At 38.0% G+C, this 17,715-nt stretch overlaps 1 protein-coding gene across 5 annotated transcripts in view; it reads right to left on the reverse strand.

Annotated features, from left to right (window-relative positions):
• abi3bpa (ABI family, member 3 (NESH) binding protein a) overlaps positions 1–17,715 on the reverse strand; it is a 31,713-nt gene that overhangs the window by 7,199 nt on the left and 6,799 nt on the right. The window contains exons 2-14 of one of the 5 annotated variants that reach the window (XM_028021922.1): positions 14,710–14,889; positions 14,507–14,575; positions 14,263–14,395; positions 13,231–13,421; positions 11,945–11,988; positions 11,295–11,343; positions 9,484–9,549; positions 9,227–9,304; positions 6,822–7,841; positions 5,164–5,226; positions 4,615–4,803; positions 3,928–3,993; positions 378–440 (exon numbers count right to left, since the gene is read on the reverse strand). In XM_028021922.1, coding sequence (XP_027877723.1) covers positions 378–440; positions 3,928–3,993; positions 4,615–4,803; positions 5,164–5,226; positions 6,822–7,841; positions 9,227–9,304; positions 9,484–9,549; positions 11,295–11,343; positions 11,945–11,988; positions 13,231–13,421; positions 14,263–14,395; positions 14,507–14,575; positions 14,710–14,889 — 2,211 coding nt within the window. Of the gene's footprint in view, positions 1–377; positions 441–3,927; positions 3,994–4,614; positions 4,804–5,148; positions 5,227–6,821; positions 7,842–9,226; positions 9,305–9,483; positions 9,550–11,294; positions 11,344–11,944; positions 11,989–13,230; positions 13,422–14,262; positions 14,396–14,506; positions 14,576–14,709; positions 14,890–17,715 lie in introns of all 5 variants that reach the window. The other 4 variants (XM_028021921.1, XM_028021923.1, XM_028021924.1 and 1 more) reach the window with 4 other exon arrangements.

A 17,715-nucleotide genomic window follows, 5' to 3' on the forward strand; every position in this document is an offset into this window, starting at 1 on the left:
TGTTGGTGAAATCCTAATACACCGAATTCGTAGAAAATGTGGAAACATTCAAATAGTATAAATGCTTTCGTAAGACACTCTTTAAAGCTATGGTGCTCATTCAACTACCCCTTACACGTCTGCAACTTTCATTCCAGTGCAGGGAATTTTTACATTACTGCAACATATGTCCAACACATTATCAAACACAACTGAGTGCATTGTTAAGAAATCTTTGTCATTTTTGCATGTTGTTAAATTGCATGTTGTTCCTGTCCAGGAACTGTGGACAGAGTCAGTAAGGGTTTTCACTTTCTGTCCCTCTCTGAACCCTGTGCATGGGGGGTTTGAGCTTGAACAAAGCAAAAATGAAGAAAACATTTTTTTAAAGTCCTCACCATGATCACTTGTTTTTCCCACCAGGTTTGGTTTCTTGTTGCCAGGAACAGGGGGTCTCTGAACTGCAGGAAATTGTGGGAAACAAGAGCTTGTTTGAGGCTAAACTCACAAAGGAAGCAGAATAACAGATGGCCAACACAGAGAATCTGAAAAGAAGTGTTGTTATAGTCTAAAAAGGGCAATAATGATAAAAGAAGGGAAAGAGGAGGGCATGTAGACAGGCAGAAGTCTTCAGAAGTACTCTGAGCTGAAAAAACAAGTGCATAACACACACAAGAAGCAACAAGGAAGCAACCAGGCACAACATATGTTAAAAGCTACTTTGCATTAAATAACGACAAAGCACCACTGTAACCTTTGACTCATTAAAATTACCTTAAGCTATAAAACCATAAAACAGAATGTAAACACATTTTCAACGTGACTCAGAAGAATAAGCAAGAAATGAATAATAGCCCCAGTTTCACAGAAAACGTACAACAATAAAAATGTTGGCCTCATTAAAGTCAGTGAGTCGTTGTTTTGTTTTTTTAAAAGAGCAAAATTATACCAAATTAGTGCAGAACCCCATAAGAGGCATAAAGCCACAAGGGTGCTTGACATGTTACATGTTCTAAATTAGTCAAAGAGAGCAGAGTTTACATTTGCTTCGAGAGCATGCACTCCTTTTATAACTTATCATTTCATATCTTGGAGATTCATTAAATGTCAGGAAGTTGACAAGATACGAAAGAATATAGTGAGGCCTCTGCATATTTTTCTTGGATCTGTTTTATCTTCTCTGCAGCCGACTGCCAGGACAAAAGGTTTGATAACGTCGATGAAAACTGAGCAACAGCTGCCAGCTCTCAGCTGATGGCAACCATCTGCTTGCATATGAAGTCCAGTCGTATAGTCATGCAGCGATTTAAATTCCAGCCCAGAAATAAACAAAACCAGCACGGTCAAAAGCATCTCAGTGTGTGATGTCATGATCAGTCTGGTAAAATGTAGCCTCTGTGGTGCAAGAAAATGTGACGCCAGTGACACAGCTCCATAGTATGTGGCAACAACTGGTATATAGTTTCTGCAGCAAATGGTACTTGGTTTGCGGTAGCTCTGAATGAGTGGACTGGACATGTGAAGCGTCAAAGACTTTAGGTTAAGAGTTAAAACAGCAATGATGATGATGGAAGCACTGGTTTCTCTCAGAAGATCTACTCAATTTACGGTTAGCTCTAAAACACATATTAGGTCCAAAAGCAGAGATTTTTAGTGTATTCTTCTGGCTATGAAACACACCAATACACAAGAATAAGGAGAGAGTTTTGAATACATTTAAAGTGATGTTGCCTTTAAAATCATTTCATATGGACAATTATGGTATTAAGATAATATTTTTTGGGGTTGTTGTACATATTATCAATTGTCTTTGGCATGACAAAATATTGACATGTTATTTTATTTGGACACATTAAGAATTATTGTGTAGCAACTATCAAGAAAATGAAGTTCTGGATTAAATGATAATAGCTTCAACACCAAAATAAATTTCCCAAAGAGGATGCTGCCAGGACTGAAAATGAACAACGTACTGAAGCACAATAGATCCAAGAGGACTCAAAAATGTAAAAAAAAACCCTGAAATAAATAAACCAAAGCCAAACCTAAAGAATCTAAAGCAAGCTACTAACTTCCCAAAGCATGAGTTTCTAAATGCAAGTCTTAGTGAGGATTAGAAACCCTTAACTCTTCAATTGAAAAGATGAACATGTTTGCTTTTAATATTAAAGAAGTTGGGTGCCCAGACTTTTAGTGCGTAAACAGTCACTTGCATGTGCAGGACTTGCAGGGAAAAAAAAAACAAAAAACCTTTTCTTTCTGTAGAACTGCTTCCAGAGAGCCTTTCGACTCCTTGAAGACCTCTGAAACTGTCCAAGTTTCCAGCAATAACACACACCAGCTGTGATTCGATCCAGGACTGAAGTACAATCTCTCTCTGCAGCTCCAAATTGTGTTAATGGTAAGGCGTAACCATTAACACAATTTGTACTGACGTGCTAAATTCAGTAAGACTAATTACCAGAGCCTGTCTGGCAGAATGGAAACTATGTGATTGACCAAATAAAGGGTTATTTTGAAAACAACTTCAAATATTTTCAGGATAATCATAAAAGGTGGACAAGACACTAAAATGGCCAGAGTAGAGTTAAAAACAAGCATTCATTTTCTCTTTCAGGCTAGTTAGGATTACATTGTTCATTTTCATTTGCTAAGCAGATTTTTTTCAGCAAATGTGTTTAAATTTTCTTCAAAGTCAGAATTTTACATACATTTCAGTGTAACTTGGATTGAATGTTGAAGTTTTTTCTTTTTCTTTTTCTTTTTCTTTTTCTAAGCTTCTAAGCTTCTCAAACTATTTAGCCGCAGTTTTGTCCAATTCCCCCTGACAGAACTGGTGCTGCTGAGTCAGGTTTGAATCCCACACATCCCTCTCAGATGTGCTCACAAATTAGGGTATTAAGATCAGGTATCTGTGATGGCCACTCCAGAACCTGTTTTGCTTTTAGGCTTAGGGTGAGTGATTTATGCCCAAGATTTAATTTAAGGTAAAAAGCTTCTTTCTTTTTCCTCCAAATGTAACAATGATCACTATGATCAAATGTTACAATTTTAGTACAAAGCACAGGACATCTCTCCAAATATTAAGATATTTGTTTCTGAGAGCATTTTCAACTGCAATGGCTTCTTCCTACCTATATGCTGGTGAGGATCTCATTCCACTGTTGGATAATAACACTTTATTACCAGCTTCAGCAATTTCACAAGATTATTTATCTTTATTTTAGGACTACTGCACACAGTTAGCACTAAAAGACAGACACAGAACCAATCTGCTTGATTCCCCAGCATACTATCATATGATTGCATACTGTATATCCTTGATTATACTTGATTAATCTTTGGGCATCTGGAGATTGTATGCAGACTTGTGGAGGTCCACAATTCTTTTCCTATTATCTTGGTTGATTTCTTTTTGTTTTTTGTTTATTTGTCGCACAAGAAAGCAGTGCATTTGTAGTATTGCATTAAAATACTTACTCCAGATGTCCCTCCACTTAACTCAGATGTTGTGAATTAATCTATAAGAAGCTTACAGAGACGTGACGTGGCCTGTTCTTTCACAAACTGTTTAGCGACATAGTAATCAATGTATGTAAACTTCTGAATTTCAAATAGGTGAAAAGAAATCTTATGAAAATCCTCTCTCTCATTATTCTGGCTTTTAGCAATTGTTATTAAACTGAAACGGAAAAGTGTACTCTGACTTAATGACAAAAAAACTTTTGAGTCTTTTCACATTTTGCATGTAAATAGTGGGTTCCGGTTAAAATTATAAATGGCTTCAGTCCCAGTCAAGTCTAAACTGCAGCAATTACACAAACATAGATGGTGATTCAAACACAGAAATAGCAAAGCACGAGACAGCTGGTGCAAAAGCACAGATCAGCGTGGCCCTCTGACAAAATATAATTGTCTCTTTTGGTAATTTTTAAGGTGTATCTTTACCAGGTTTTTCTCTTGACCATGCGACAGGTTTAGGAAGAGCATTGCCCCTATGATGTGCCCCACTGGCTGTTGAAGGGAGAGAAATATTGGTTATGACAAAACAAGTAAAAAGAAAGTCAAAAAAGGAAGAAAATACTTTGTGTTCTACTGGTGTTAAAAGGCAAATTGAAAAAACTTGATAGATTTGTGCTTTCAGTCTCTTTTTACTGGATGTACAAATGGAAAAGCCAAGGTGTCAAAGCTTGAAGTTCTTGTAATTTTACATTCTTTGCTCAATTGCCCGCAACTTGCAAAGAGAAAGAGCACAATAATAGATGGGAGTAAGAGCTGTGGCAACTGTAATGTCTGCACAGTGTTGGACTTGGCATAGGGACTGTAAGATGTGGTGCGGCCAGGCCAGTTGTGGTGGCCAGACTTCCAACTTGAACAAAAAGAAACCATAAATCATGTTAATGACCACAAGCTCTTCGACAGTTCTAGAGAAGCTCAGAAAAGCATAGCAATCACATGTTGAGCGTAGAGAGCATTTATATTTTTGAGAAAAGGTGAAGCAGAAGAGATTAAGACAAGAAGAGAGTTGTTCAAAGCAGTTTGTGCGGCTAAATAAATAGAAAAGAGATTGTTTTTCCTCTGTATGCTCAGCTGTAGACAAAGAAGCTGCTTGGGGAAAAGGGGAACAAGCATTACCGCCAGGTTTGTTGGACGTGTGAGAGGAGGTGGCTGGCTTGGATGGAGAAAATGATCTGACACCAGGATTACTGGAATGAGAAGGAACACGGTTGCGAGTCACCGTGGCATTTCTCCCTCCTGTGGGAACCGATGAGCTAATGGGAGAATGGGGAACTTCAGCAGTGGATGATCTGGTGAAGCCAGAACCTAGAGGATCAGAGAGAAAATTACAGAGGATCTACCTTAAAGCATGAAAACTTCAACAAATATTCAAATCGCTAAGATGAAAATCAATTATTGCCCTGTGGACAGCGGAGGAAATGACAGAAAGGCAAAAAAACAAGATCCAAAGCTTGCCAGACTGGTGTGGTTAAGAGAGATCAAGTGTGAAACAACCTTGCTGCAAATGGACACAAACATGGAAACATTCACAATAATGGGGTGGGGTGTGTGGGCTGGCAGGATGGAGATGGAGGCAAGGAAACAGTGCTCCGTGACGTGACAAAAAAAGCTGAAATGATGATGAGACATGAACTTGGCATGGCACTTTACCAAGATTGTAACTACCAGCCTTCTCTTTGGCCAGGCCGGGTCTTGATAGAGGTTTGCCCTCTTCTGGATGACTAGGAGCTGTATGAAAGAAAACGTACTAATTTATCTTGGATGACATTGGTATGTATTGCAACACATTCTAAAGGGGGCATACCCTATGTTTCTTTGTGTAACAAAACCAAATGGTTAGTTTCATAGTGTGTAACAAGATGTGGATACTTGATTTGGCTTGCTCTAGTGTCAGAGTGACCTAACTGGGTGTTTATAATGAGAAAATTTGGAAGGCAAAGAGCAAGCCTAACCATGAGAACATACATCACAGAAATAAAGTATTCAAAACACATCTCAAAGGAAGAAAAGGTGATTTTTAGGAGACATTTTCAACTTTTAGATGGACTAGATCCATACCGGAGGCCAACCAGTAAATACAGTCTGAAATAGGAGTAATTATGGTACATGAAATGTTTGGTATGGGCAACTACTCGCTGTTGTCAATGAAGCATATGACCGGTTTACCGTTTGGCAAGAAATGTGTCTGTAGACTACGTAAAGGAAAACAAAGCTGTTGTTACTGGCAAAATAAAAGTTTTTTTTATTATTATTGACAAATACTAATATCCACCAGCTTTTAATTTAAAAAATCTTCAACTCATATGTAAGTGCAATAAGCCTGATTTCAAAATCTACCCAGGCTACCTAATGTACAAAAACTGACAGTCTAGACCAATGTTTTTAATCCCCAGTCCTCAAAGCACAATGCCCTGCCTGCTTCAGGGATTTCCCTGCTTCAGCACAAATTATTTCAATTGACGGCTGCTTAACAGGCTCTCGCTGAAATGCAATCATCTGAATGATGTGTGTTGAAGCAGGGAAACATCTAAAACATGCAGGTCAGTGTTCCTTGAGGACCAGGTTTGGGAAACACCGAACCTGCGGTCTTCAACGTTCAGATGTATCCCTGGTCCAACACTTCTGAATGAAATGGTTGAATTGCCTCCTCAGTATGCAGTCAAGCCATCCAGAGCCCAAATTTAAAAACCCCTGGCTTAGAGTTTTGCTTTGCAAATGTATGTACATTGACTAAGAACATATTTTTGAAAAGTAGAAGCCCAGTTCAAGTCTGTAAAAATACTAGATAAGCCTAGATCTAGCCCAAGCACTGTTGGAGATGTTCTAAAACCTCACAAGTAGGAGTTTCTGGTTACTGCTCTTGTCTCTATGTCCTCCAGAAGAGAAGTTATCTGACATGCTATTGCAAACACCCTGCAAAGACTTCTTGTCAGGCTGGCCAACAGCACGTGTTTATGTTGCTGCATTTTGCAAATGTTGCAGCATTTTTGACACTTGGTACACAGAGTGATGAATGATCTACAAAAAATTTGTTAGCACATCAAGAATGCTCCGACTAGCTAATAGTTAGCTGCTGACTTGGTTTGCTTCAGCTCTTCCTAACCTAAAAGCTACATCTTTGAGTTGTAGCTATTCTATTGATTTAGAATAGCTAAAATCTCATCTTGTCTTGTCCATATGAATTGGAGATGTTAATACAATTCTAATTATAAATAATAATCAGAAATCAAAAACAAATATAGATTGGCATGCCCCCTTCATTGTGTATTAGTATTTTATTAGTATTTGTGTTTAATAGAGGAGTGCTGTCAATGGGTCTTTACCCCTATGAATTGTCTTCCTTGACGAACCCTTGGAGTGATCAGTCTTGGTCCTGGTCTGAGGCTGAGTCTGAAATCCTGGCTGGTGCTCCTTAGGTAGATCTTTGGGTCGAAATGGATCCTTTTTTGGAAACTGTGTCTGAGGGTGTGATTGAAGGTTTGCCACACCATGTTGGTTCTTAATTCTGGGCTTTTTTGTAGGTTTCTGATGCTTTTTTCCCAGATTCTTGGGCTGATGTTGTGGGGTGGACTTGGATTGGTGAAATATTGCCTTTGGTTTATGTGTTGTTTGGATTAACTGAGGTTGCGTTTGAGGTGTTGTTGGTGAATGTGGCGGTGGGGTTTGTGGATTTTTAAACAAATTAGTATCCATGTGAAGCGGACGTTCGGGACGGACCTCTGTTGGTGCCGGTTCTTCATACTGTACGTACAGAGGTACTGACTGCGTGGTTTCATGATGCGTCACCGGGAGGGGAAGAGTGGTTGTTTGAAGTTTCGCTTGCAGTTTGGTCTGGGTCTTTGGCTGCAGTTGGATTAGCAGCTCGTTCTGTGGTTTGGTCTTGAGTGATGATTGCGGCTTTGGTTCAGAGTGAATCATTGGTGTTGTCCAAGGAACTGATTGGAAATTTGGTTCTTTATTAGGTTGTGAAATTAAGTCAGTCTGTTGCACAGGCTGAATTGTAACTTGAGGTTCTAGTTTGGTTTGGAAGTCACTTGGGGATGTTGTATGTGGCTGTGATATACTTTCATCAAGTGGTTTCAGTGTAGTCTGGAGAAGTTTGTTTGTTGGCTGGGGTGGGTGCTGCAGGGGATTTGAGTTTGGTTCAGTCTGAGTTTTAAGTTCAAGATGGGGGATTTCTTTTGGATAGTCTTCATGGTATTCCTGTTTGCCTTGGTATCCTGGCACAGATGCTATGGTAACTTCACCTAATCCTTCAGGGTGGCCCTTTGGAGTCATAGGAGCCTCTGGGAGAGGAGTAAAGACAGGTCTGGATAGTTCTTCTCTTCCTGGCTTGTGTGTGACTGAGAGAGAAAATGTAGCCATGAAACTATCAAGCTGAAACATGTAAGACAAGATAACTGGCAGAGACGGCCTAGTAAAATAAAAAACAAAAAAACAATAAAGGTAGTTGCAATTAATTAAGCTCTAGTGTCAACCTTTGGCCTGACACGTCACACAGAGGACAGAAACACAAAAACTTGATTGGTCCAGTTTCAAGACTAGGCAAAGCATTTGAAGGTATTTGAAGTTTAAGAGCCGTGCTATTGCACATATATTCAGCAAGAGGCCTGGTTGCTGATGAGTGATCGCCATTGAAATCCATTAGCTATGCCCCTGAAATGCTGTGACATATGAGGTAGTAATAATTTCTGACTGATCACTTCTTGGTTAGTCCATCTGGTGATATGTAGGCCTTGTTGAAAGAATGGAGGGTATAGAGAAACACAAAGTAGATCTTAAAGAAAGAATGGGCAGTGAGACTGTAAAAAGAAATCTTTCCAAATTGTTCCACATTTTTCTTTTAAAATTTGTTTGCGGCCTATATAGGCAGAATAAATATTGAGAAACAATGACATAGAGACCCACTTTGGTTGGTTTATAGATGAAGAATTGCTCAGCTGAATAATTGCTCAAGTTTTATTTTACTTTTTCACCATGTGCCAACAGTTATTAATTGTTTCAGAGCAGGGCAAAATCTGTACAATTGTTGTCGCTTTTAGTGCATGCTTATTTCACCAAATAATAGTGGCTATTCAAAAAGTAGTCTTTGATGTCCAAAAATATCTCTTTGATGAGATAAAAAAAACCCAAAAACATCTGTGTTAGTTTGGTCAGAGGCAGAAGAAATGGAGAATTATTCCACTGGAAGTACAGCAGCAGATGTTTACTTGACTGTGCATAAATCAAACAGCCACTGCTTGCAAATTACTAAAGGAAAACAAATCAGTTGCAAACATTAAACTGTAGATCCTAAAAAATGGACAAGAAACATTGAGATATAAGTTAGGATAGAGCAAAAACAATACAGGAAATGCAGAAATAAAGCAGCTCCCATTCTTTATCAGTTATTGTTAAAAATCTGGTTTATAGGCTTAGATTGTGGGTTTTAATTTAAGTTACATAAATCAGCATAAAAAGTAGAACATTGAGAGCAACACCAAAAGTTTACTTATACTGTAATTTTTGTTTTGTCACACAGCTGAAATGACTCACTAGAGTCAGATCGGATCCACAGGGCAGTTGAAGTACTCTACCCAGTCAGAGAAAGTTGTGCTTGTTCAAGCAACTGTTTCAAAAAACAAAAGCATCCATAAGCCTCCAATTTCTTGCCTGTCATCATTCCTGTGACTGTCCATAACAACAGTGAGAATGAAATATTTTTTAAAAAACAACAGGAGCTTTTTACCGATAGGCTGCTTGTTGATCACAGGTAGTTTTGGTCCAGGTGTTGGCAGAATTTTCTGTTTAGCAGCTGTTGTGGGAACTGAGAAATACAGTGAGCGTTAGTAGACCTGTGTAAAAACATACTTATTGTGCCCTGCACGAAGAGTAAGGAATGAGTTAGGATTTCCTGCAAGAAAATATGTAGAATTCAAGTAAAGTTGTCGGTTCAAATGTTCAGGGTTGTTTCTGACCACTGAATTGGTCCAGAAAAGTCTTTACCGGGAGTTGTTTGTGAGGTTTTGATTCTGGAGGTGAACACTCTGGTCCGGGTCCTGTTTTTAGAAGCTGACAGGGACAAAAGAAACAGCACAGAATCAGCAGGAGAAAATAATGTATTATGTTAAGGAGCTATTCGACATTTAACTAGTCCAAAACAGCAAATTACTGCATCATAATTACTTTGCATAAACTATAGAATAGTAAAGCACATTCTGACAAATCAATTTTCAAAATGTTTAATGAGACAAAATTCAAAAACTGCAACTGAAATGCTGCCAGGCTTGGTGACCTCAAACTTCTGCTTGAATCATCATATGCTAAAGTATCTGGAAAATCTTTTAAGTCACTAAGTCATGTTCAGCTTTTCCTATCAAGACACTGGCGGTCAGCTGCTTAGGTTTGAAGCAGGATGTTTGAGGTCCTCAAATAAAAGCAGCAGCCTTCATCTAGCTACAATGTAGCTGGTATGAAGGTATCTGGACGATATGCCTCACCTTTTGCTTCAATTGTGCCAAATTTTACAAATGTTTATACCTTTTCATGCAAGCACATATACAAATGCCAGCAATCACTTATGTCCATGAAGAAAGGTCTGGTTGTTAGCCTCAAGGTATGTGAAAGTTTTAAAAAGTTAGGATTTCAAAAACCCAATGATTTATCATCATAGCATTCCTCAGATTTAAAATCCTTTTGATGAGATGATAAAAAGTCCTTTTCTTTAGCCGCATGGAGACTTTTCACAAATTTTTTGAAGGAAAAAGCAGCACAGGACTCTTCTCCTCCCCAGTGGTACACACTGCCAGTCAGCTGGCTCGTAGCTAGTCATATGCAAGAAAGACCAGTTCAGATGGGTTTACACTTGAAAAAACAAAGCCTTGTTGCAGAAACTAAAGGAGAGCCATTATAACTTTTATGAAAGCAATTAGTCAAGATGAAAATGTTCAAAAATCAGAAAAAAATATCCACTATTTTGCACATCATAATCATATTTTCTGCAATAAGCACTTGAAGACTACTGCTCAGTGTAGTGGGTTTTCATTGTGCATTTGTGCATAAACCTGTGCATCAAAATCAAAACATTCATGTAGTTTTCTCATAAGTAATCCTTCAATATATTATGTCATTTCTTGCAGCAGAAGGAGTAATTGCTGCTTTTCCATTTTCAAAGAAAAGCAATTACATCATGCCTGATTTTTTTTATTTTACTATAACAAAATGTTGCAATTGTGTTGTTACTAGGAGTAAACATGCAATGAGAAACTCATAGCAGCTCAAGCCCACTGTCTTAAAATATTTCTAGATGAAGAAGTGCTAATTAAGGCTGCTCTGAAACAATGTTAAACGTGACTGATTAACTGAAGCAAACACGCCACGTCAAAAAAGTTGAGTTTATTCTTTAATTGTTTATTTATATCTTATTGATAAATGATCACTCGCCAAAGTTATTCTGCAACTTGCAACAGATGGTCCGGCTCTCACAGGTCGATGAACTTGAGTCATTTAATCGGTTTGAGATTGCCTGATGAGACATTAAATCTTAAAAGCATCCAAAATCCACAGAGGTGTGTCAACATCCTAATGATGCTTTGGAATATCTAGCAGCCATCTGCTGCAAAGAGCACACATGAAAAAGTAATTCAGGAGGAAATGATCTGGTCTGCAGCACAACAAATCACATATTAGAGCTCAGCCTAAAAACAAAGGGAAATGGAGAAGGCCCGAAACAGAAATGTATAACAGAAGACACACCGTCAATGGATTAAACATTCAGTGCTTTAGACCGTAAGAACACCACTTTTCTCTTGGCTTACCGTGCTGAAGAGGAAACTGGAAGGACGGAGGAGCAGGAGTGAAGGTTTTCTGAAGAAAAGAAAGGATAGAAGAGGCTATTTGTTTTTAAAGACTCCAGTATGTGAGTATTTATGGTCAACTGTCTCTTTGTCTGCAGTGCATAGCTTATCAAGACTGGAGAGAAGCAGGGTGTTCAAAGGTTTCTCACTGAGCTTGGTCACAAGTACTATGTGGTCCCCTTTCAAATTTCCTCTTAGACCTATCTGCTGATTTCCTCTCTTTGTACTGCAGAGTGAGATACAGACCATGCTCTGTGGCTTGGCTAGTCCTGGCTGCACTGATGTCATTTCCATTTAGCAGTTCCATGGAAAATCAACAAGCCAACAAGCCCAAGAATAGCATGGGCTCACTAAAGTTTATAACACGGACTCCACAGCGAGAACATCTGCTCAACATACACACCCAGTTTTCAAATGTCATTTATTTGCTTAATATTTGCAGGAGAAAAGGTGAACCTGATTTCAAACTCCATTTGTTTTCTGTTTTTTTTTTTTGTCTACATTTGGCGTTAGTTCAGAATAGCCACACACTGGACCAGCAAAAGCTTAATTAAAAAGAAAATGATAAAATATTTAGTTTTTAGGGAGTATAAAACATTTTTATTACATACCACAGGGTTGATGGGATACTTTAAGATTCTTCTGATGACCTTTTCTAAAGTCACAAAAAAGAAAAGAAGTCAATTCAGTAATAACACTGCAACTTCATGAAGCAAAATTACTTTATTTAATCTAATAATTAGCAGTCATCTCCAGTGCATTTGAATATCCATTTGTCAGATTAAAAGCACTTTTTGAAAATAACCTTTAGTAGGCAAGGTATTAAACATACTTTTAATTAAGCCCACATGTCTGTATTAAATATGTTCTTCACTGGTCTGATGCTGATGTGATATCCTAATTTAAATGTCATATTTTCATTACCTGTAAGTGGAAAATCATCATAATTAACGGAATTAAAGGCTTTCAAACATCTGTGTGTAATTAATCTATATAATGTGTTTCACTTATTGAAAAAGTTCCTGAAATAAATGGCCTTTTCAGTAATATTTTAATTTATAGAATGAGTCTGTACATAACCCATTTGCACCTATAACTACCATGGCTACACCATATATTTTGTGATCTTCTCATCAACCCATCAGCTAATTAAAGAAAAACCAGAAAAACCTAAAAAATAAGAAAAACTGTGACAGATAGAAATATTGGGATCCCCTCTATGTTATGGGACCAGTGTCGCATCTTAAAATATTTAAAAAACTATTTGTAGCGGAGACCCTGACTCAGTCAGTCATTAAATCTACCCATCCATCCATCTGTCCGTCAATCCTTTAGTCACGTTTGTTCATGTTTAATCATCACGTTGAACCTGATGCTTTTTCTTAGATGTGCTCCTAGTGAACTCACGACACTTGAAGCACTTTATACATTTTGGGATGTGAGGCTGACAAGTAGAGATAAAAATGCTAACATTGACGAAAAGATTTGAGTCAGAACACTTCTCATGCTACTTTACAAAAACTTGAAGTAATGAGTTAGAGCAGTGCTTTATGCTTCCCAGATTACACTTATTCAATCCACATTGTGTCATTTTCACTGCTAATCTGCATGTTGCTGGAAGACACCATCCTACTTCGTCAAACACTAGAGTCATTAACTTTAAGAAATGCAAACAAATGGATCAACAATGGTTATTGTAACAGACTAACTAAATACCTAAGGTAAATGTAAAACTAGTCAACACAACATTGGTTCATCCATTAAGTTCAGGATCCTCTGCATCCCTATATGACTCACAGGTGAGTCTTTATTTCTGGACTAAAAAAAAAGAATTGAATGATTATTGAAAACTGATTAACTTTGAGGTATTTGAGCAACACAAAGAAATCCTACATACCCTGGATGCCTGCAGTGCTGATGTTGTGAAGCACGGGTTTGCTCCAGGCTCCAACGCCATCTTTAGAATTAGGCTGGACTCCAAACTCATAGACAGCATGGGGCTTCAGATTGTCAATGACCGTGTCACTCGTTGGGCAGGTCTGGTAGTTCCACTTCCTGTTCTTCTCACGGTAACGAACCGTATAGTGTCTGAGTAAAGAACAGAGCAGAACCCGTAAATGTATGGAGTAAGAAGTTTAAATTGGTGAAGAACAAACTAAAACTAACATTTTTGAACAGATTCTTTTCTGTGCTGCTTAGCGATGTCATGCTAGTCTTTGACTGTGCAGCAGAGACTTTTCTTTAATTCTTTCCTCGTTAAATGTGAAAATATTACTAGAAGAATGACACCAGTACAGTTTTCTTTTTCCAATTTTAGACTAAATATTTTACACATACTGCATGTCATGTGGGAGGACTCCTCTCTCAAACACCCAGCTGCACTGGATCCAAATCTAGGAAACCCGAGAGACTTCAGGGAGTCTTTTACTGTAACTGGCCAGGACATCTGCATCACACTTACCATGGATTGTTTTCACTCAAACACATCTGACTTACTTATAAAGTCCAGGTAACGTATTCAAGATGTAAAAGATATACAGACGTTTATTTTCCCTCTTCCTTGGAAAAAGGGACAACTCTCACATGAGGTATGCAATTTAAGTTATCTACCCGGTTTTCTAAAAGCCACACAGTGTCTATTTTAAACCGTTTACTGCGCTTACAAAAAGTATTCACTCCTTGACAAAATTTTACAAAAAAAGGAGGTGAATATATGTGCAGTTCCTTATTTTATGTTAAATATTTTTATTTATTTGTCACTGTTTTGTAGAAATCAAATTTTCCTTTGTGACTGACACATTATGTTTATTAAAAATAAAAAAATAAAAAAACAATGTTGTTAATCGTGACAAAAGCATCCAGGTTGGATTTATGTGTTGCGTCTGCGTGTCATGGTGCGTTTTAGAAAATAAACTTTATCTACACTCACCCGTCTTCTAAGCAGTCATTCATGACATTCCCTTCAAAGGGTGTTTTCAGCAGCATCCCCCAGGAGAGAAGGACAGAGGTGGGCGTCACAGACCCGATGACCAAATGTAGAGGCTTTTGCAGTTCCACTTTACCTGAAAAACCAAAGTAGGATTTTACTTTTATACTTAAATCACTCAGATTTAGCTTGGAAATAAATCTTGCTGTGTAGTTTTGGTGATGATTCTTTCTTTTTTTAAACAAACCTTTGCACTGCTTTTTCACCTCATTGGCTGGGATTGGCTGAACAGCTACAAGGTACTTTGGTTCAGCATCTAACCACAAGGGAAATGTGAGGTTGGGTGTGAATGTGCTCTTAGGCTCCGCAGATATAATTCACTCTTTTAGCTTAGACTCAAACAATCCAGGCAGATTACCTGATTGTGGACAAACACCCCTCCAATCTTACCAAACTCAGTCTCATATGGCTGTCCGTTCTCAGGCAGCTGGATGAACTGTTTGGAGAACATGCTGCTGCCGTATCCCAGGATGTAGCCCTCAAGCTTGGTGTCGGTGATAGGATGCAGGAACTTCATCACGATGGTGTCTCCTGAGGCGCTGATGCGGACTTTCATATTCTGACGTCTCACTGTTGAAGCAGGACGGGAACCATTGATCAGATCAACAATCAACAATTTAAAACGAACTTTTTTATACTGAAAACTATTGAATGAGCCATAAAAAGCAACGTATCATGGCAGAAGGATAAATTCCACCAATACTCCCTGTGAAATCTGAATTTACAGATTTCAGAAATTTACCAGATACTTTTCAGAGGTTAACAAATACTTTCTCTGACTGAGTCAAGAACTTTACAGAATTTGTCAAGTACCCTCCCAATTTTTTCTTACCAGGTACTTCCCTGAAGGTACAAATAACTTTCAGAACTTACCAATTGCTTTTCAGTAATATGTATTTCTAAGAACTTACCAGGCACTTTTCAGTACTTTCCATGACCTTTTTTTTGGAACTTTCCATTAACTTTCAAGATAGCTGTATTACGAGTTAACTTTAATGGGGTATATTGTTCCACAAACTGGCAGGGTACTTTCCAAAAACACAAAACACACAATTAATCTTCACACATAAATATCAAGAAGGATAAACTATCACTTTAATAATGTAGGAGAAGGAAGCTGCTTTAAAGCTATATTCTTAAAACTTAAGTTCTGCATTTTATCACTTCCTATGCAGTAAAGGAGTGCATGCAGTCAAAGCAGCTGCAAGTATAGGAGAAATAAGAGCTCATTTTGTCAGATTCCTCAGAGAGTAAGACAATCATTCATACTGAATGTAGAGATAAAGAAGAATATTCACTTTAAAATCAAATCGTCCTGATTTCACCATCACACATCGAGACATGCAGATGATGAGTTTGGGAATTAAAACTGGTGTGATGAAATCTTCTCGAAGGTGAAATAAAGACAAATAAATACTTGCTATTAAAATATGAGGTGAGAGTGGAAGCATTACTCTCATGAGCAACTGAATGAAAACATCATGAGGTGACAGAAACAGAATTACACCACATTACTGCTGAAAATTACTTATTCAGAAAAAAGTACAAATAAGAAGAATATGCTAACAGATGTCAGATGATGACAAGAACTAGAGAATGGATTGAAACTGGACGGAAACCTAAAAATCTTAGTTTTATTTTTTGTTCACTTTGTCAAGGCAATTAAATAATAAGTACTGTGGGGAGTAGAATGGATGGTTACATCAGGTAAAGAAAACTGTCCAGGAAAGCAGTATCTGTCTCTGTATGATGTTATCTTTGTAAAATAATAGCTTTATTCCAGAAGAAACAGGATACACACCTTACAGAAAGTTCCATTTATGTTTCCTCATCAGTACATAAAACATTTTCGCAAATATCTCAGGGATCACCAAGATGTTATTTGGGAGAAACGAGACCGACCTCTTTGGTATGTATGAGGGTCCCCTTCAAACTCTCTGATTGAAGTAATTTTTGTTCATTCAATAATCTTTGTATTATTCAATTATAAACAATAATCTTAACTGAGTCAAGTGATTCAGTGCTTTAAATGAGCACATCACTGAGCTGGATAACCCGTCAATGAGCTCCCAGGTTAACTTTTGGAGGGTTAGCTTCGCCTGGGAAGGTTTAGCACTGTTCTATTTCTTCTTCATTTCCTCCTAATGACTCTCGCTGTGGTTCACTTCAGTCCTAAAGGATTACAAATGGGTTTTTTTTGTTGTTGTTTTTTTTACTTTTCATGACTGACAGAAAACAATGGCTTTGAATCTTGAATTTCTTTGGATCAGAGCGTCATGTGCAAGTTTTAGCCTACTTTACGTTGCCAGCCAAGTTCTTTATAGGTGATTTCTTGATATTAAATGTCTGGCAGAAATCAAGACTGGGTTTGACTGGTGAGAATAAAAGTTGAAAAATAATGGCAGGGGGCATATTACATTTTCACAAAGTGCCCTGTTGGCTAAATTAAATCAGCAATTTTCCTTCTTTTTCTGTTCACTCAGATGATCTTTGTCCGTTATTGAAATTAGTTTGATTTTGAGTGCGGCAAATAAGTAAAATAACAGAAGAAATCTGTAAAGGGACATCCATTTTCACAGCATTTATGTAATGACATACAAAAACAGAGACATAAACATGACAGATAACCATGAACACATGAATTTAGGGAGAACAATTACTTTAACATGAATGTTTTTGGACTGCAAGAGGAAGCAACAAAACCAGGCAAAGCTACTGAATCTGTCTGATGTCCCACACATGTTTTCCTATCATGTGAAGGTGAGATGTGCCAGACGAAGCAGAGTCAGGAGACTCTCACCACACAGCGCATCAGAGATTCCCAAAGTCTGGAAGACAAATCTTGACTGAATGGCCAGTCAGTTTGGGCCCAGTCCACTCAGCTGAGGCATAGCTCAGGAGAGACCAGCGACCAATGCCAAAACAATTATGAGCTAGATTATCAAGCAGAGAATGCAAGCTAGTGGCTATCTGCAGAAAAGTTTTAAATCAAGACAGAAAGGTTTGCTCATAACTGGATGTTTTTTGTCCTTCAGTCCTATCTAGAAATCAGATTTGAACATTTGAACATGAAGTCTGAGAAGTCTCCTAATTGATAATCTACAGAACAGCCTCTCCCAACTCCCACTGCAGCAGGACAATAATGTCTCTACTGTCCTCCAAGGGACAAAACATTGCTTCTGGTAACATTCTGGAGACACAGAAACGCCAATAGGCTGAATAGGCTGAATGTTTCCAGCTGATAAGGTTTTGACTGAGCATGAAATGAGCCCTTACTGAAAACATCATGTACAGGTTCATGTTTGTTAATGCATGAACCAAACTCTGATTCTGAAATATCAAATAGCATACTGTTATTTCTAACAACACAGTCACCTTAGCAAACAATTTTTTTTA

Source organism: Xiphophorus couchianus, chromosome 7 (genome assembly GCF_001444195.1).
Source record: "Xiphophorus couchianus chromosome 7, X_couchianus-1.0, whole genome shotgun sequence".
In the NCBI taxonomy this organism is placed as follows: Eukaryota; Metazoa; Chordata; class Actinopteri; order Cyprinodontiformes; family Poeciliidae; genus Xiphophorus; species Xiphophorus couchianus.